Source organism: Triturus cristatus, chromosome 10 (assembly GCF_964204655.1).
Source record: "Triturus cristatus chromosome 10, aTriCri1.1, whole genome shotgun sequence".
Taxonomy (NCBI): domain Eukaryota; kingdom Metazoa; phylum Chordata; class Amphibia; order Caudata; family Salamandridae; genus Triturus; species Triturus cristatus.
This window is the reverse complement of record NC_140593.1, coordinates 205,025,987-205,043,709: the sequence shown is the minus strand read 5'-3', so window position 1 is coordinate 205,043,709 and position 17,723 is coordinate 205,025,987. Positions and strand designations below refer to the sequence as shown.

General features: G+C 38.9%; 1 protein-coding gene across 2 annotated transcripts in view; it reads right to left on the bottom strand.

Annotated features, from left to right (window-relative positions):
• The window catches only part of DGKB (diacylglycerol kinase beta), a 1,940,047-nt gene that overhangs the window by 91,682 nt on the left and 1,830,642 nt on the right, over positions 1-17,723 (bottom strand). For both annotated transcript variants that reach the window (XM_085630814.1, XM_085630813.1), the window contains one exon: positions 15,373-15,433. In XM_085630814.1, the coding sequence (XP_085486940.1) occupies positions 15,373-15,433 (61 nt within the window). The remainder of the gene's footprint in view (positions 1-15,372; positions 15,434-17,723) is intronic.

Sequence of the window (17,723 nt, the reverse complement as noted above, 5' to 3'; positions counted from 1 at the left end):
GGTGTTTCCGCCTGGCTATAGTCACTCATTGCTACTGCCACCAGACATTGGAAAAGATTCTGGCAAACTATCATGACTTCTGCCACGCTATCCAGCATGGTCAGAGCTAGCTCAGGAGCAGTGTGCTCAATATCCATGGCATGCTTGACTTTAATGCCAGCTACCTTCTTCTTTTTAATTGAGGCATGGACTGTTTCGGTTTGTCTTCCTGTTTAGTAAAATCAGTTGAGCATTGTGAGTCCTTCTTTGGTTTCATGTACTCCTCTGATCTGCAATCTGATCATCCCCCTCTCTCCAAGCATTTTTCAGATGACTCCTGAAAGAAACAAGAGGAGTGTGCATCAGTATCCTGATACCTATCATGTGTTTTAATATTATCACGGTTATGCAAATTATAGCATTTTTCAGTGGACTCCTGTTGCGGAGATCCGCCCGTGATTTAGTCTCTTTATTTTTCTCAGTGTCCCACTTCTTCTTTGTAGCGGAGTCTGATGCCTGCTCTGAGTTATCCTTTTCAGATTATCCTTAATTTGTTGTTTACTAGGTCTGGCTACCAAATTATCTCTACCTAATGTTGAGTAGGTTTCCTCAATAATGTTTGGTAATTTGCACTCCTGGTCTTACAGAGCCAAATACTTGAGTTGCTGGCAAACAGCCAACGCTGTTGCTTCTCCTTTAATGTTACTTTACATTAGGGCAGATACTGTGGCAAAGTTTCCCAGTGGTTTCATTCCAAAATCCAATGCAGGGGCTGCCTGTACTCATTTTGTATCTGTTTAAACTCCTCAGGCAAATCATGTGTTCTGGTATATACTGCAGCAAAGACTGTACCCAAAGTGGCACAGTCTTGCACTGGGGGACCCATCCACATTGGCAAGCATATTGTGAGAATTCTGCAATTTTCTTTGGGTCCCGAAGGGGAAACACAGCTTCAAGCAGGTTTTTTGTGCAATGCAGAACGGAATATCCTCCCTTCTAATTGGAACCTTACCCATGACTGCACTGGAAGTCCATGGACTAATTCTAGGCATACCCAATTGTGGTTGTGCAGCTTGAGCAACACTTGCAGGATTTATTGTCAATGTTCTCATGAGAAATTGTGTCAAACCTCTATATGTTCTTACCAGATCTGAGTATAGTATAAATAGTTCTTATGTTGTCAGATTTGATATATTTGGACAGGGTGTATAACTGGCTAATACTGGCCATGCCGCTCCCTCATTTGTAAGGGGACCTCATCCAACATCGTTTCTTGTATGTGGTAGGGAACCTTCAAACCAATTTTGGTGTTCTTGGTATGTTAATGGTATTTCTAGTGCTTCATGAGCAGTGTGGTTGTTAGGAACTGCAGGTACTGTGTAAGTATGAAAAGTCTTGTTTGTGCATATTCTGCTGGGAATGCAACCAATAAATAGAAAACCTCTGTACTATATGCTTTGTGGGCTTTAACCACAAAGGTAATGTCTCCACCCACAAGGGGCAGTCCACTTTGTTGCAGCAGCTGCGTAACCGCATGTTTGCAGTTTACTGTAATGTTAAATGATGTGCCGTCATGAGCCATATGAGTATGTCGAATTCAGAGAGGGTGCCTCTGCGGGGTTATCCTATGAATGGTTCAAGATTGAACAACCAACAGCCAAGGCATAGGGATTACCTACTCAGCTGAGGAGGATTTTTCCCTAACACCACGGACACCTCCAAATATGAGGTGAGGAGGGGTCTTTGGGTATAAAAAAGAAAATTACTTGCGCAATCCATTAAAGTTGAATTCAAGCTAAAACGTTGGCGGTGCCATGTCGTACGACGTATACTTTCTCAATGAAAATACATAAACTTCAAAATCGTGCAAGACTGATTCTAGGCACACCATTAGGACATGTTGGCCTTAGTCCTGCTAGCTCACAGTGCACCATCTATATCTCTAGAACATGACAACCCCGACTTACCAAGGAAATCGCGGTAACAGATCTAGAACATTTTTGTTTAGTTATTTGTGCATAACCAAAGAGATACACAAGAAGCGCACAACATGCAATTTCAATATTTATTGAAGCATTGCGATTCTTGAGCAAAATAAGTGCTCTGCAATAATCAATATAAGGAAACAGAATAGTGTTATTAGCATGACGTGAATGGTGAAGAAGATAACCAATTCAACCATTGTGTTAATTACACAGAATATATGATTACATATAAGTACTGTAATATATTGTACTCCTACCAAGCACTACCTACCCTAGTGTGAGTATGGTGGGTGAATCTGCCAATTCTCTCAAGGGTGAAATAACTCCCCAGTTACCTGTGGGCAAGTTTTATCAAGGTGCCCATCCTGGTGGAGAGCTGGGCCTCATCCCTCACATGAGGTAAACAGGAATCAGAAGGGCTAGAATCCCGCTATGTGACAACCTCTTAGTGCCAGCAAAATGCTCCTTTAACTAAACAAGGAAGTTATATAATAAACCTCACCCATGTTGCCATGCCGAAGTCCCAGTTAGGCTGTTATTGTTTATCTTATTAGGATAGCTCTATCACCAAACAACCCCATTGTGTGCAGTGAACCTAGCCCTTGTACAGAATGTTCAAGTTATTGTAATAATATGCCCACGTATTGGAAATGTAAGCAATGCTGTTTTGGAGAATATTATTCTGCACTGGCACACAAGCAAATGTGCATCAAATGTCATTGTGTTTAAGAAAAGAAGGCTACTTAAAAATGTGAGCATGTCAAATGAAGATATTTCTACTTGGGCCTAAAATGTAACTACATAACAATATGTAGGGGAGAAATATTCTCAATTTTTAAGAAAGGAAATCAGAAAAAACACAAAGGGGGTCAGGGGATAAACCTGACAGGAGCAAAGAAAAAATGTCTGAAACACAGTCAAATCTATAGGAAATGTCTTTTGCAATATTAATAGCACTCTTTTATGAGGTTTATTGCATCAGCAATATCACATCCTTAAATAGAAATTCCAGAAATGAAGCCAGAAGGTCCTGGGGAACCTAATTTTCATATTTTACTTGCAGTGTCTGGGATAGCATGTGCACCGCGATGCAGGTGGTTGATCTCTGTGGGCAGCTGGTGATTTCTTTACTTCATAACTGCACACCCAATCTTGCTTTTACCTTTATTATTGTTTCCATACAATAATTTTCTCTGTAATACAGTAATTGTTTAAGAGCATTTGCTATACTTGCTGGAAGTACTGATCATTAGTAAAGGAGAACAGGATCTGAGGTATTTTACATTTTTGTAGCATTTACTGCTTCAGAAGTTCATTCTTTAGGTAGTAATTGTATATATTGAACAAGAATGGAGCAAGGAGGCAGTCCCGTTTTACTCCACATTTGATTGTGAATTTTGGAGTCAAATAGGAGTTTGAAATCATACCTCACTTGTGCCATTGTATTTGTGTAAGCGCTTTTGAAGAGGACACTTAGGAACGAATTCAAGTATGTATTTACTAGCTTGAACCATGATTTGGTTAAGGCAGTCAAAGAGTGATAGAAAAATCTATGACGGCAGCATAGAGCCATACCCTCTGCTTTGTGGTCCTGGTACATGGTGAGGTAAGATGGATCTCAATCTTCCTTGATACTTGGTGAGGATCCCTTCATCTTCTTTACATGTTGAATGCATTTCAGTGACCAAGAATAATCTTGGTTTCAGTTTATTAGACTGACGGGTCTGTATGAATTTGGATCCATATTCTTGCTTTGCTCATAAATCAGGACTAAAATTCTGTTGAGCCATAAATCCCAGAAGCGTCTGCAAAATGTTCACCCTCAATTTGGGAAACACTTGAACAGTTTATTAGGCAATAAGTCTAGTCATAGGGCTTTTTCATTTTTCTGATTTGAATTGAATTACTTGCTAGATTTGGCTAAGAGAGGGCCTGTTTTTGATTTGCTTTCATATTTCTTCTGGATGTTTTCTGTATTGGGTTTGAGATGAACTGGAGGTTCATTTTCCCAGTCCATATTTGTACTACTCAAAGTTGCTAGTGCAGAGTCATTTCAATAGACATTCTGCAAGTGTCTGACCCATGTATCCTGTGAAATTTTGGATTTGAAGACAGGTACTTTTTTCCGAGAATCAGTTAGATGTGATCGCTTTTGATTCTCCATGACAGTTTTGTATCTCAGAATTGAGACTATTCTGCTAAACTGCTAAAACAAATAAATATAGTCAGTTAGTGAGGATACCCTGCCATTGCAAAATGACAGAGTGGCTTGTTTTATGTGCACCTGCAGTGTGCAAGGCAGCCATCATATTTCTGGAGCAGAATTGTTCAATGAGTTTTCCTTTGGGTTTTTTTGCAGAAAATATTGGATTAATATTGGGGCTCCCAGGGCCCTGCCTGGCTTCCAAGAGGACTTTGTGATTTCCATCCCAACTGCATAATTTGGTGTTGCAGTCCCCCGCTATGATGACTTGCCATTGTTTGTTCCCAGTGTGTCTTTCAATTAGGAGCAGCAGGTTTGTGAATTCCTTTAGTTTGAGGACCTAACATAGATGTTTATCATACTTCATAGTGAGTCAGATGGATATCTTTTCTTAGTAGCGCTCGGTTGAGGATTAATAGTTGAGTCATATTTGTTATTTTGCCCTCCCTTCAAATGAACTCCTCCTGAGCTATGTTTGAGCTTGCGGGAAGGCTGGTGGTTTCAAACCCTTATGGTTCCCATGACCTGTGATATTCCAGCAGATGATTTTTATTGTACACAATTTCCAAGATTCACCCTGTTTTGGCAGTTCATTATAGGGTCATGTCCAAGTGGTTGTGCTGATGCTTAAGGGTTTTCTGTATATCTTGATTGGGGGTGTCTAGCTATATGATTGTCTTGGAGACTGCCCACTGCCTTCTCCCATTCGCTGAGGGTCTAAATGCCCATCCAACTTTTCTAAAATTACTGTAGTCAGAATTTGACTCAGAAATAGTCAGAAATTCCCTTTGATTTTGTTGGGACCATTTGCTGCAGAAAGGACGATTCTTTGTTGTTCTATCAAGCTTGTAATAGGGTTTCACTACCTCATAGGGTTTGTAAAGGAGCTCCTGTTAGTTTCCATGGAGATTACCTCTTGGTTGCTTGATTGTCTTTGTGAGTTTAATCTTTTCTGGAATCTTAGCTCTCATTTTGAGACTGTCCCTCCACCCAGTTCCTTTGGCAGGCAGTGAAGGACTATTTTATGGAGATGGCAATTCTTCTGGGCTGGTTGTCGGAGGCACATTATTGATAAAAAAATTCTGTTAGTACATATGCTTTTCATTTCCTTTTTGATGAATTGATAATGCTTATGGGTCTGCATCAACAATCAGTTGTCTCCTTATTTATTTCAAATAATTTTTATTGTGTTTTTCAATGGATCAATTACTGCTTCACACTTAAATCTGTTTAAAAAGAACACCACTCCACAGTGAACATTTAGCAAATTTCCTATACATATCCAGACTAATATAAATGCAGTGTAACTATTCTTCAAATGGTAAATATGCTAATAGATGTATAGTTGCAATCTCTCCTTATCACTTGTACTATAACTCTCAGAAGGCGAGACTACAATATTCTTTCAGTCTCCCATATATTATAGACAATATGTTTATAATGATAGGTAATTACAACTTGGAAAGGGGAAACAAAGAGGAGTGCACAGGCATATAGCACAAATAATAGGTAAGTAAATGGTCAGGAAGGATTTTTGGGTTGAGAGGCGAATCCAAGCATATACTGAGCTTTATTACACATTGAGATTCTGAACACCCGTCAGGAAGAACAATGGTCAGGAAGCGGCAAAAGTCCTGGCACACAAAGATTGTCACCCATATGGAAGAGTAATGGTCTCCATATACTATAAATGACTCCCATTACCATAAACAACAACTCCCTTGAAGATCAATGAGATGAATCAATGGGGTGAAACAGTGACTTTGCCAGGGGAGCCCCTAGGGTGTAGTAGATACCGGGGTCTCCACAGTCGCGAATTCTTTGAATTGCATTAACATAGTGTCGCAGGCTGCTGCAATAGGGCTCTTTCGGATTCTACTGGCCTCCTCCCTGTGCAGCAAAGTACTCTTTGCATCACCCAGTGGTGCAGAGTCCTACACCACTGGCCAAAGCTTGGTACCCGTTGCTCCTGCCAATGCATGGTCAGTAGGCCTTTCCTAGCATAAGGGCTAAATTCAGAAAGTGTATCCTCACTGTATGACTCTTCCGCCTGAGAAATATTTCCCAATGCTGCAGCTTCCCATGTTGTGATTGTTATGAGTTCTGTAATAGTAGCCAGTGCAGAATGCTAGTATCCAGATACTCTAGGGCAAGACAAAGGCATGTGATGGAAATCCACTGAGTGCGCTTGACATCTGGGGCAAGTGAAGTTGGCCAATGTATACATGTTGTTCAACCGTGATGGAGTAAGGTATGCCCTATGAAGTATCACAAATTGTATATTTTTTAATCTTGCATTTCTGAGGATGATATGAGGAGATTCAAGTGCCTGCACCCATTCCATATCATGGAAGGGCCACCCTAAATCTTTCTCCCATTCGCACCGGAGATAGGTTAGTGAGACCCCAGTATGTTCCTTAATCGCTCTACAAAACCAACTAATAAGGTGTCATACTTCTCACATGGTGTGCATCGAATGCATTACTGCATGGATGGAAGGCTGTACATCAATCACACCCCAGAGTAATCTGAGGGCTCCCACCAACCGTGTATGTAAACAAAACTGATCTGGTGGAATGTTATAATCCTGACATTTATGGTCAAGCTACAGTAAATATGTGTCCTGGAACAAGTTCCCAACCATGTCAATAGAGAGTGTTCATGTCAGCTTGCCAAATGGTCAAGAGGAAAGTGTCCTAAAATGCCAGACAAAACCTTGGAGAGAAGTGACTGGTAAATAAGGAAGAATGTGTTTTGTAAGCTGCAGCACCCTTGTCTTGCATTTCCTAGCAAACCATACAAGGAGTGTCCACTAACAGTGGAGTTTCACTGTGGGGTGTAGAAATTGTTGTGTAATATACAAAGGGAGGGGACCATACCCTGTGCTAGTTTCACAAAGATTGTTCCCCGATAACCATCTGCCTCCCCATTGAAGTTATGCAACAAGATAATATGCCTCAAAAGTTGGAAACCCTATTCCTCTGCTTCTCACAAGCAATCAAAGCTTATTTACGGCCACTCTACATCCCCCAATATCCCAGAGCAGATCCCCTAGTGCCCAATCCAGATCAATGAAGAATCAATGTTCTGGAATATTGACAAAGTAGTATAACAGATGAGGGAGGAGGATCATTTTAGAAAGAGCAACTCTCCCTGCTAAAGCTCTAGGTAACCACTGCCAAAACCGCATTTGAGATTTGAGGGTTGTCACAACCCATTGCAGGTTGCCCTCAAATAGGTCCTGCTGAGAGTGATAAAGACGGACCCCAAGATATCTACCCACTGCAGTCGACCAAGTCAATGCACCTGTACCTAATCAGATTACCTGTGGTGAAGCATCGTGATTAAATTGGATAGCTGGAGTTTATTTATTCCCCCAGACAGCCACACAATAGAGGGATTAGGTGCTTGGATGGACCATCAACTGGGAGATGAGGGAGAGCTGAGCTCAGCTCCACTTGCAACTGAATAGAATGTTCTCTGCCTTCACACAAAGGTCTTGTCACCCTGCGTTGTTCATGCAGCCAACTTAGAGCCAAGGCAGGGGAGTCATGAGACTTCAAGGACTTCAAAGGAAATTCTCTATAAACTTCTACTTCAAAGAAGGGACCGTGTATAGAAAGGAGATCCTCAGACACGCTATTCAGTTTTCATTCTGGAACTCAGAGGATTGCCTGCTGCTTTGGCCTGCTGTGTACTCCACTAGACTGCTTTGCTGCACCTTGATGGACTGTTTTGCTGCATGGAGCTTGTCTTGAACCCTCAAAGGCCTTCCCTGCTGCATGAGCCCTGCTTTATCACCTGAACAGGACTACGAGAGTGACTCCAAGGGCTAGTTTGCTGGCCTCTTATTCAGAGCCTCAGGGGCAGAAAAGGCTCCCACCATCTTGCACCCGCATCTGGACCCAGCCTGAGGGATCCTAATCCCTCAGGTGGTGCCCCCCCAGTCCTTGACCCTTGGTAATGGTGCTAAGGGTGACCAGATAGCCAAAATCCAAAACTTGGGATAATGTTTGGCTAAAAACGGCTGTGAGACCCGGGAGAAGTTCGGGACTGACCCGCTCACCTATCCACTCAAGGTGCATCACCGATCAGCCGGACTTCACGGCACCTCCCACAATGCTTCTCTCTGCAGCAAATCCTGCTCAGTAATCTTTCACCATAGGAGTATCCAGCCTCCTGAAACTCATGTTAGCTACAGCCTTCAGATTTGCCCTGCTGGAGATTTTTGGCTTCCAAAAAAGTGGCAAACATAGAAATCTTCACTGCAACTTTGCCCAGGGGCTACCAGACAACGACGCTTCCTCCTCGGACACTGATTGCAACCTTGCCCCACTTTACCTTTCCTTCTCAGAACATTTTTCTCAGAAATTCTTCTATGACCGAAGGTCAGCACTGACCGGGCCCAATCCACTTTTTTGTAAATGACTTGCGCTCCATTGCGGTCGGACATATTTTTTTACTTTGACAGTCTAGCAAAACAAGATATCCTCGGTTGGCACTTTGATCTTTTAGGCACTAGTTTTTCCTTAAACTTCACAAATTCATACCTCTGGTCCTACTGATTGGATTTGTTATTTTGGTGTCAAATAATTTATTACAATTTGCTCTATGTTTCTACATTTGTGTAGGATTTCTCCTGTGTTGGGTTTTCACTTTATTACTGTTTGTGTGCTGCATAAATCTTTTACACATTGCCACCAAGTTAAGCCTGACTGCTTTTGTGCCGAGCTACCAGAGGGTTATGAACAGGTTAATTTAGTGAATCTTGTGGTTCACTCTGACAGGGATTGTAGCTGTTGCTAGAACACGGATCACCACTTTCAACTAAGCCCAATTTCTCACAGTAGTGTTGTTTAAGGAAATCATACCACATTTTACACAGTACTAAAACAAAACAATGTTTCTTAGCATGCAATCCCACATCCTCATCTGACATCTCTGTGAATGTCAATAAAAATACATTCCAAAAAAGAAGTTTTTTCACACTTGGTATGTGCTTAAGGACTAGAATAACCTTTGATGCCATCTTTAATCTGCTGCTGGCCAAATCATATACTTTAAGCAAGCCTAACACTGTGATGCCGATGACTTCTATATATACGAATGTTTCGATTTTAAGTGAAAGTTTCATTGAAATGCCTCAGACTCCACAGTTTGTCTTTGTTTTCTTGAGAGCACAAAGGCGCTTCTATTGAACACAGTAAAGAGCAAGGCAAACAGGCATCTACTAGCAATATGTTCAAAATCCTGTGAAAAGTGCATGATTGCATTAAAAATGCTTGCACTAGGCAGTGATGGAACCCCCACACAACAGTGCCCTAAAACACTTCTGTCTCAAAAGGTCTGCATATTATCATGGACAAACCGTGAGCTCTGGGTAGGCCGCCTGGTTTTTCTGGAAAATAAAAGCACTGGCTGTTTAGCTTTCCAATTAAAACAATTTCATAATTGATCTGCATTCAATACTAATCCTCCTGCATGCTATTTTATCTCTGTCCGTATTTTATGTGAAAAAGGAAATAACTGAAGAAAAATCCAACTCTGACCATAGATTAGTCCGTATTGATTGTAGATCAAGAAGGATGATATATTTTAAAATTGCAGATGAAAAGATTGCACAATATTAAATATTTGATTATATAAAACATGATTTAGATGGTCAGTTAATTGGTTCCAGGTACTCTTACTCAAAGGGTGTATCAGGAGCAGTTGTGCTGGGTTCAGAGCAGCACTGAACACTGTAATTGGGGTTTGCACTGTCCAAAGCTCATGAGTGAAAATCAAATTCTCTCTGGGTTAATGTATGTATTACAGACAGCAAAGCATGGAAACAAAGTCAGTAACTGCTGACCGTTTCTGACTTGTGCTTTGGACTAGACTGAAAACAGGAAAAAAGCTATCAGCTATGTGCTGAGGCAGCTCAACTGTTCATGATACATCCATCAACTCCTGTAGGTTGTTCAGCATGAAATATTTTACTAAGACTAATATTAAAGATAATATCCATTCCTTAGCTGTAAATGCTATACTCAGATGAGTGGACCACCTTGTTTTTAAATTATGTGAAGTTTCAGTAGAGAATGAGGAATGGATTGAAATGGCTTATAGTCCAGAAACTGTACCCTTAAAATGCTTCCAAGTATAAATATAGCATGTAAAAGGCAAATAAGATGTTGTGTTAGGATTGTTTTCATACTTAAAACAAGGGCAAATGAGAGTTGAGTGTATTTATTAAATTTTGACAAAGGTAGATCAAATTCTTGCTGTAAACTAGAAAATGATTTCATAGAACAAAAAGGCAAAAATACGTTTGCTGTCCTACGAATGTTATGTTTTGTATCAAAGGACTTAGGGATTCTCATCTTAAATTCAATTACTTCAAAATACTGCATTGCAGGCATTGGTCTCCATTGAAATTACACTCAGCTAAATTCAGTCCTGCTTCCTACTGTTGGCGATGTGGAACTCAGGATTGTGATATTGTTCATATCGTTTTGGAATGTGCTAATATTTGTACATTCTGGCTTCAGATTGAAGATTTGTTGAAGGCACACTCTCTTATTAATGTAACCTTCTCAAACCGTTTGTTACTTTTGCATGATATTTCATTATTTCCACCCATGTCTGTTCATACCTTTAAATGGCTCTCCACAGCTATTAGCTTGGCAAAAATGTATATTTTATGTTTTTGGAGAACTGATGTTTTTCCAAATCTTCAACCCTGGCCTGAACATATTTTGAAGTGTCTAATTTTGCGAAAATTACTTAAAAGGACATTTATTGTTAATTGGTTTACACCATGGCTTTGGTTTTGAATGCACATACTTCTTCACATTCTATGAACATATATTTTCATTTTGATATCTCACTCAAAAATTGTCAATGTATGGAATGGTGGTATTAGTACAAATTTTGTTTTGAAATGTGATTGCTATTCATTGTTTATGTACTTTTGAAACTATTTTCAATAAAGAATTGTGACACAAAAAAGATTAATATTCAAAGAACCACAACAATCACTCACCTTAAAAAGAGTAAAGTTAACAATTTGGCCACTAAATAAGTCTTAATTGTCAAGTAAACAGAAACTAGCAGCTTTGATGTATGCTTTTCAGTCTACTGAATACTGTGCTACTATCACTGCAACAGGAGCAGTAGCAAAATAATAGATAAAATATATGAAAGAATAGGCATTAAAAATGATTCCTGCCAAAAATAACAATTTAGAAAGAATTCATTCATTCATACTCTTCCTAAACAATGTACAATTGACTTTTCCCGCTAATCGATAATGATCTCAGTGAAGTTCTTCCACAGGTTTTACCTCAAAAGTTCTTTCAAAAGGAAGACTCTGTCGCAGTTGCGTACACGGCAATTTTGTGGGCTTTTCTGCTTTAAATAACTTCAACTCTGTACAGTCTGTTTTAGACATTTGATGGCATAGAACACACTTTTTGTACTACTTCACCCCTTTTCAAGTTATTATGCTGCTTGAATGCTACATTGCTTCTAGGATACTAGTGGCTGCACCTTGAGGTTTGACCCTTCCGATGCTATGTTTTCCTCAAGGATTTTTAGCCCATCCCCATATTTCTTAGAAGAATAATATTACAAAGGTCTTCATTATAAATTGGCCTGAACAATGAAGAAAAACTGTTGCACCTGGTATGGCCTACCTACTAGATACAACTCCACAGGATAGTACTCTGATGCATCATTACAACAGTTATGCTGAGGATGGACAATATGATGCAAAAACAGACAAAACATGTTTTCCATCTCAGAGCTGGGTATGAATCTATGAGATGGCAAGATTGACTAATGGAAATATTTATTTTATATTAGCAGTTTTCTACTCAACAGTTGACAAGAGGAGGATCTGCAGATTAGTGAGAAGGCCAATTTATTTTGTCAAAGGCAAATCTTCTATTCTAAGAGTATGATGATAATTAATAAATATTGCAGGTGTGGTTAGTGAGATATTTACGAAAAACATTACAAGTGGCCCAATAGTTTATACATATTGTCCAATAGTATCACAAGGCAAATAAGATTCTAACATAATTTTAGCAATCTGGCAGATTTCATTCCTTTTGTTATCTCTTTGATGGGTTCAAATTTTGAACTGTTTTGTAAATATATTCAAATATATTAACATTTTGTTTAAATGAAAAAATCCCAAAGACACAGACCTCTCATTTCAAGAAGTGTACTTTTTTACACAAAATAACTCAATGATTAGTGATTGATTTCTTCACACATTTCCAAACAAATTGCAGTCAGAAATATAAAATGCTCACATTCTGAAGTCAGCTCAGTGTGGTCTATGATATCACACAAAAGATAACAATTGTTATTTTATGGACTGTGATAGACATCGTTTACGAATATTGAGATACAATTCTGAGGAAGTTCATCATAAACAAAAGTGAAAAAGTTACCCAATGTTGCCATATTTAAAACAACATGATCGGTGTAATTCCCATTGCTGTATTACCTCATCATTACAAGTGTTTGTGTTTAGATTAGGAAATAACCACTGGAAATGACCACCAGAATTTTTTGTCCCAACACTTCACCTTTGTCAAAGAAATCACCTTTGTGTCTTCTATACATCAAACCTGCACCCATTTTGTTGTGTTTATTGGCAATTCAATTTTACACCTTTACATCACTTTTTAAACAAATGTGATGGCACAATCAGCTGCTGTTGCATGAAATCAATCACTTGTTAATTTAAAAATCATTATTGATGTACCATATTAGTCAAAGGGAGCTACCACAGGCATCCCATATTTATAATCCTAAGGCATACTCAAACTGCTATAGGATCACAAAAAAATGTTAACCACCAATTATAGTGACCATAAAGACCACCATTACTAAGCAGCCAATCAAAGAAAATGTTAAATTATATATTCTACACAAGTACCAATGTGCTCATAAATCAGATATTGGCCTGGAGCTGCAGTTGTTGTAGAACTTTTCAAGCTTGAACGCATTGAATGTGTCAATGGATAGTGTAGTATAAATGATCAAACCCACACATATTACATTTTTAATAGCTATGCCGTTTTGATGTTAATGTAGAATTTGAACATCAACTTTTGTTATTACAACTTTCAGCCAGTCCTGATTTATATCATATTGCCTTAAAATATATTGCGACATTCAATGTTATTATTTCTTCAGTTTCATAAAATCAATCAAATAAGGAATAAATACATAACATTAATCTGTATCACTGATAGGTAATCTAGATGCATCCCTTGCATATGACCAAAATATATTAGTATTCATGCTTGTGTATCAGGAAGCTTCCACCATTGCACTGTTGTAAGAAACAGATTTATCTGACCAGAAATTCCACAAACGGGTCTTAGACTGGGTCAATATTTCTGTTTACATTCCTCCTCAAATATCTTATAACGATATGCAGACTCGAATGGTAGTTGATTGAAAAATATTAGAATGCTGACATTCCAAACATGGTCTTAAATGTGTGCGATTCCAACATATCCTTAATTTAAGTTAGGCAATTTATATATTTTACTATTTAAATGTTTTATTTACAAAAGATCAGCTTGGCATGAAACCCGTATAGGGAGGAAGCACTCAGAAGGCTCCTACATGCCCTTTTCAATAGGAAATTTGTCCCATGGTTATAATAGCATTTTCTTTGCTATCATTAAGATTAAAGATATTTTTCTTAATTCACAAAGCTATTTCCATATGTAAGTCTTACTTACATGTGCACTATGTTTTACATGTAGAAAAATGTTTGTGATTCAGTGAAGACAGACATTTTCTTGTGAAAGTATTTACTCTCGCAAATGTTTTGGTGTGAGAAAATCTCGGCCTGTGGCTGGAGAGTGGCCATTCTTAGACATGGGTGTGGATTTGAAACCATTTTCTCAACCTCTACCACCATGGAAAATGTTGAAAAACATTTACTCCTGTCAAAGAGATGGGTAAATGATTTTCCAGGGTGAAATATAAATATGCCCAAAATTGCTAGAGGGGAACTCTGATTTTCTCCAGGGGATACATATATTCCAAATGAAGAAAATTAAAGAAAAAAGTTGTGCCTCTCTATTTTTATTTCACCTACATACAAGTATTAGTAAAGCCAATAGGTCTCATTTTCTTAAATATGCATTGCCAAAGCCAATAGATCTAACGTCTTGTTAGGGGAAGTGTTTGGTAATATATGGGTATATATTTGTTAGATGCGTCCAGCTATCCTAGGAAGAAAGTTGTGAGTAGGAGCCCTATTTTGAACAGAATGCATCTGCAGAATTAAATTATAGCTTCAAAAAACTGTGTTATAAAAAGGGGTAAGAGGTTGAAGTTTGTATTGTGGGTGGTGAATATGGAAGGCATGATCAGTGAAGTTTTGCATAGTAGACACTTTTCAATATGGCTCATTATATTCGATGCATCTGTAAGGACACTTTGTGATATGTCTCCTATGCTTACGTCTGTGCAGAGTATTCCCCATGGATAATTCACAAGATTAAATAGAGTTCTATATGACTAACCATAAAAGGACCTGATTTGCATAGATGTCTAGATGCCGTCTAGCAGATTTTGATGAATCCTTTAAAAAACAGAAATCTATGTAATCATAAGGGTGGAAATAGGATGCGTAGAATTTCAACTTATGTAGTAAACAATAGCAACATAGCAAACCAGACCCATAATACTACCAAAAAGAAATGGAGAGATCTTGTCTGAGGTAAGCATTTTACAGTTTTTGCGGTTTCATTTCTACTGAAGGCAATCACACTAGTGCTTAATTTGTAAAAGATAAATAAAAGTAAGTACCAGTGCCCTAGGTATTTCTGAGTTGGCCACTGCAGCTTGCACCACCCACTGTTCATGCCCGCGGTGTCAAATGCAAGTACCATTACTAACCACTAACCATCAGGATCCTACAAATGTGACAGCTTTGACAATTAAAGGTTATCCGAAGTTGTAAAAATGGCTTGGATGTGCAGGTATTATTTTTCTATGTATTCAATCTTTAAGTACTATGTTATTGTGCTCATTTAAAAATTATCAGACAGTACCACCATGTGGTAGACTATCAAAGTGCTGTTGTTAAGAAATAGATTTCAGAAAACACCGGTACAAATTAAACACTATATACTATCTAGATAAACCGTCAAAACATACATTGCTAAACAGAACAATACTTACTGTGCATGCAGTCTGCATCCAAGGTTCCCCATCAATCTGCATTGGCATTGGCTTGTTAGTCCTGTAGAACATAAATTCGAAATATATTTCAAGACATTTTGACAAGCTCACTTTATGAGTCAATAAATGTTTACATACACACATTTTAAACAACCGGACATTTAAAACAGTTACGAAACCTCGGTTACACTGCCCTACATTCCAAACAAAGCAGGTACTTGTACTTAAACTTAAACTGAAGTTTAATAAATCAGAAAAAATCTTGAGAACCTGAGGACAAGATAAGAATTAATACTGCCTAGTATGGGAATTCTGAAAGTTAGCTGTGCCCTTAGAAAACACGAGCGTGGTACAACTATAGTTCAAAAGAAACCAGACAACCCTAAGATAACATTCTGGAAATTCGATTCCAGAAAATTCTTGTACACCATTATATATGAAGACTTCATAGTGATACTTGGTTACTACTCAACAATGGTTTTAAATGTTACATTAAACATATTACCTGCTGAAATAGTCCTGACATGAAGGACTACGAACTTTGGCATTTTATGTTAAGCACAAACTTTTTAACTTGTACATCAGATTTTTCAGTTTACAATCTGCACTGCCCATTCCCCTAACAGTACATTGCTAGCACCTGCTTTCAGGTCAAGAAACGCAATTTAAAACATGTCACAACAATAGGAATCAATGATGCAACATATTCTGTAGTTGGACACTTACTTCTTTTTACAATTGGCAGAGTAAAAAATACAGGGCAGGAGGACATAGTGTAGATACATTACTAAAATTGCAATCAGAATTTATAATTGAGCATGACACGTACGCCGATTGGTTTAAATGTGACAGAACAACTATCAGTACATTTACAATTGCTTTTATGACCTTTACCTTTGTACAGCGAACATGTAGCTAGTTTGAATCTTAGATTTATAGTCTTCACTTGAGACTTAAAACATGTTTAATAAGCTTGAGAAATATTCCATGTCACATTGACACACCAATGCCTTGGATATAAGTTAATGGTTTTTCATTTACTGTGGCTTGAATGTGAGTATAGTGAGAATATTCCAAAAGATCATGGACACAAAACCTGTTATATGCATGAATTGTTAATTATGCAAAACATTGACTTTGATTTGATGTGTATTGACGACATTAATGTGCATATCCAGACAGGCACACATCTTTGATTATAGCGATCAAATACATGGCACACATATCAATTGCTTATTTGCGAATATCGGACCTCGTAGAGATATACAAATTGAACACATGCCTCTCTGATAAGATATTGAGCTTGTGATAATGCTCATTTCACAAAATAACGTGAAATATTGAGGCATGCAAAATGTGAAATGACTGACTTGTTTTTTGCCTACTTGGGCTGAATTGGTGTTAGAAATCTTTGTAATTACTCATGAATGAATTTTCAGTCAGTCAGCCGAGCAACTTGTGCCATATAGAGAGTGCCTTATGGAAGTCTCACCACTTGGTCTTTAGGATCCCATGGATAGCCCGTGTCAAACTATGGCTGGTAAAGCTAGGATTGTCTGAATTCTAGCTCCGACCGACAGCAATGACCAGCATCTCCCGCGGTCTCTGTAAAGATCCCTATGGAATGTTGTCCTTGGCTCAAAAATTTCTGCTGTCCCCACGGCCAGCCTAACATACCAGTACCTGCCTTTTTAATGCGGCCCTTATTTCGGAGACTTTTTGGACTGTGTGAATAGGCCGTTGTCTAGGTCTCTTAATATGAAATTTAGATTGGGGATTTTACCAACTGCTTCTTTTACCTCTTCTTAGAGGAGCAATGTAAATCCCTCTAATCTTTGCCTTATAGGTTGTCGGTCAGTGGAGAACAATTAGCACTTACTGTTCTTCTGTGGCGCATACACTAAACAGCGTGCCAGCTGGATCATCCCTCTGTGTTGCCTCCTCAGACTTGACAATAGAGACGTCTCAATCCAGGAATTGATACAGTAGTAGGAAACAGGAGAACAGAAAATGCAAACAGGGTAATAATGATAAGAAAGGACTGTGCCACTTATTTCCTGGGGTGAACAAGTCATTGGATCAAGGAATTGCCTTTGCTGTCTCTGGTGGTGGGCCTCAGGGCCAATGGACATGGCCAGCCCAGCCTCATCCAGTCCAGATGGGTGCAGACAGTGTCGCTCTTTACCAGGTCACGCACACGGGTGGGTCTTGTGTGAGTCCCATGTTGTGGTGGCCCAGAAGCGCTTTAATAGTGCAATATGGCAGGCCCCTCCTCCTGGGCATAGATGGAGCAGAGCCTGCTGGGGGACGAAGTCCCACCCTAGCAGGTCGATCGGAAAGTCTCTGTGTGC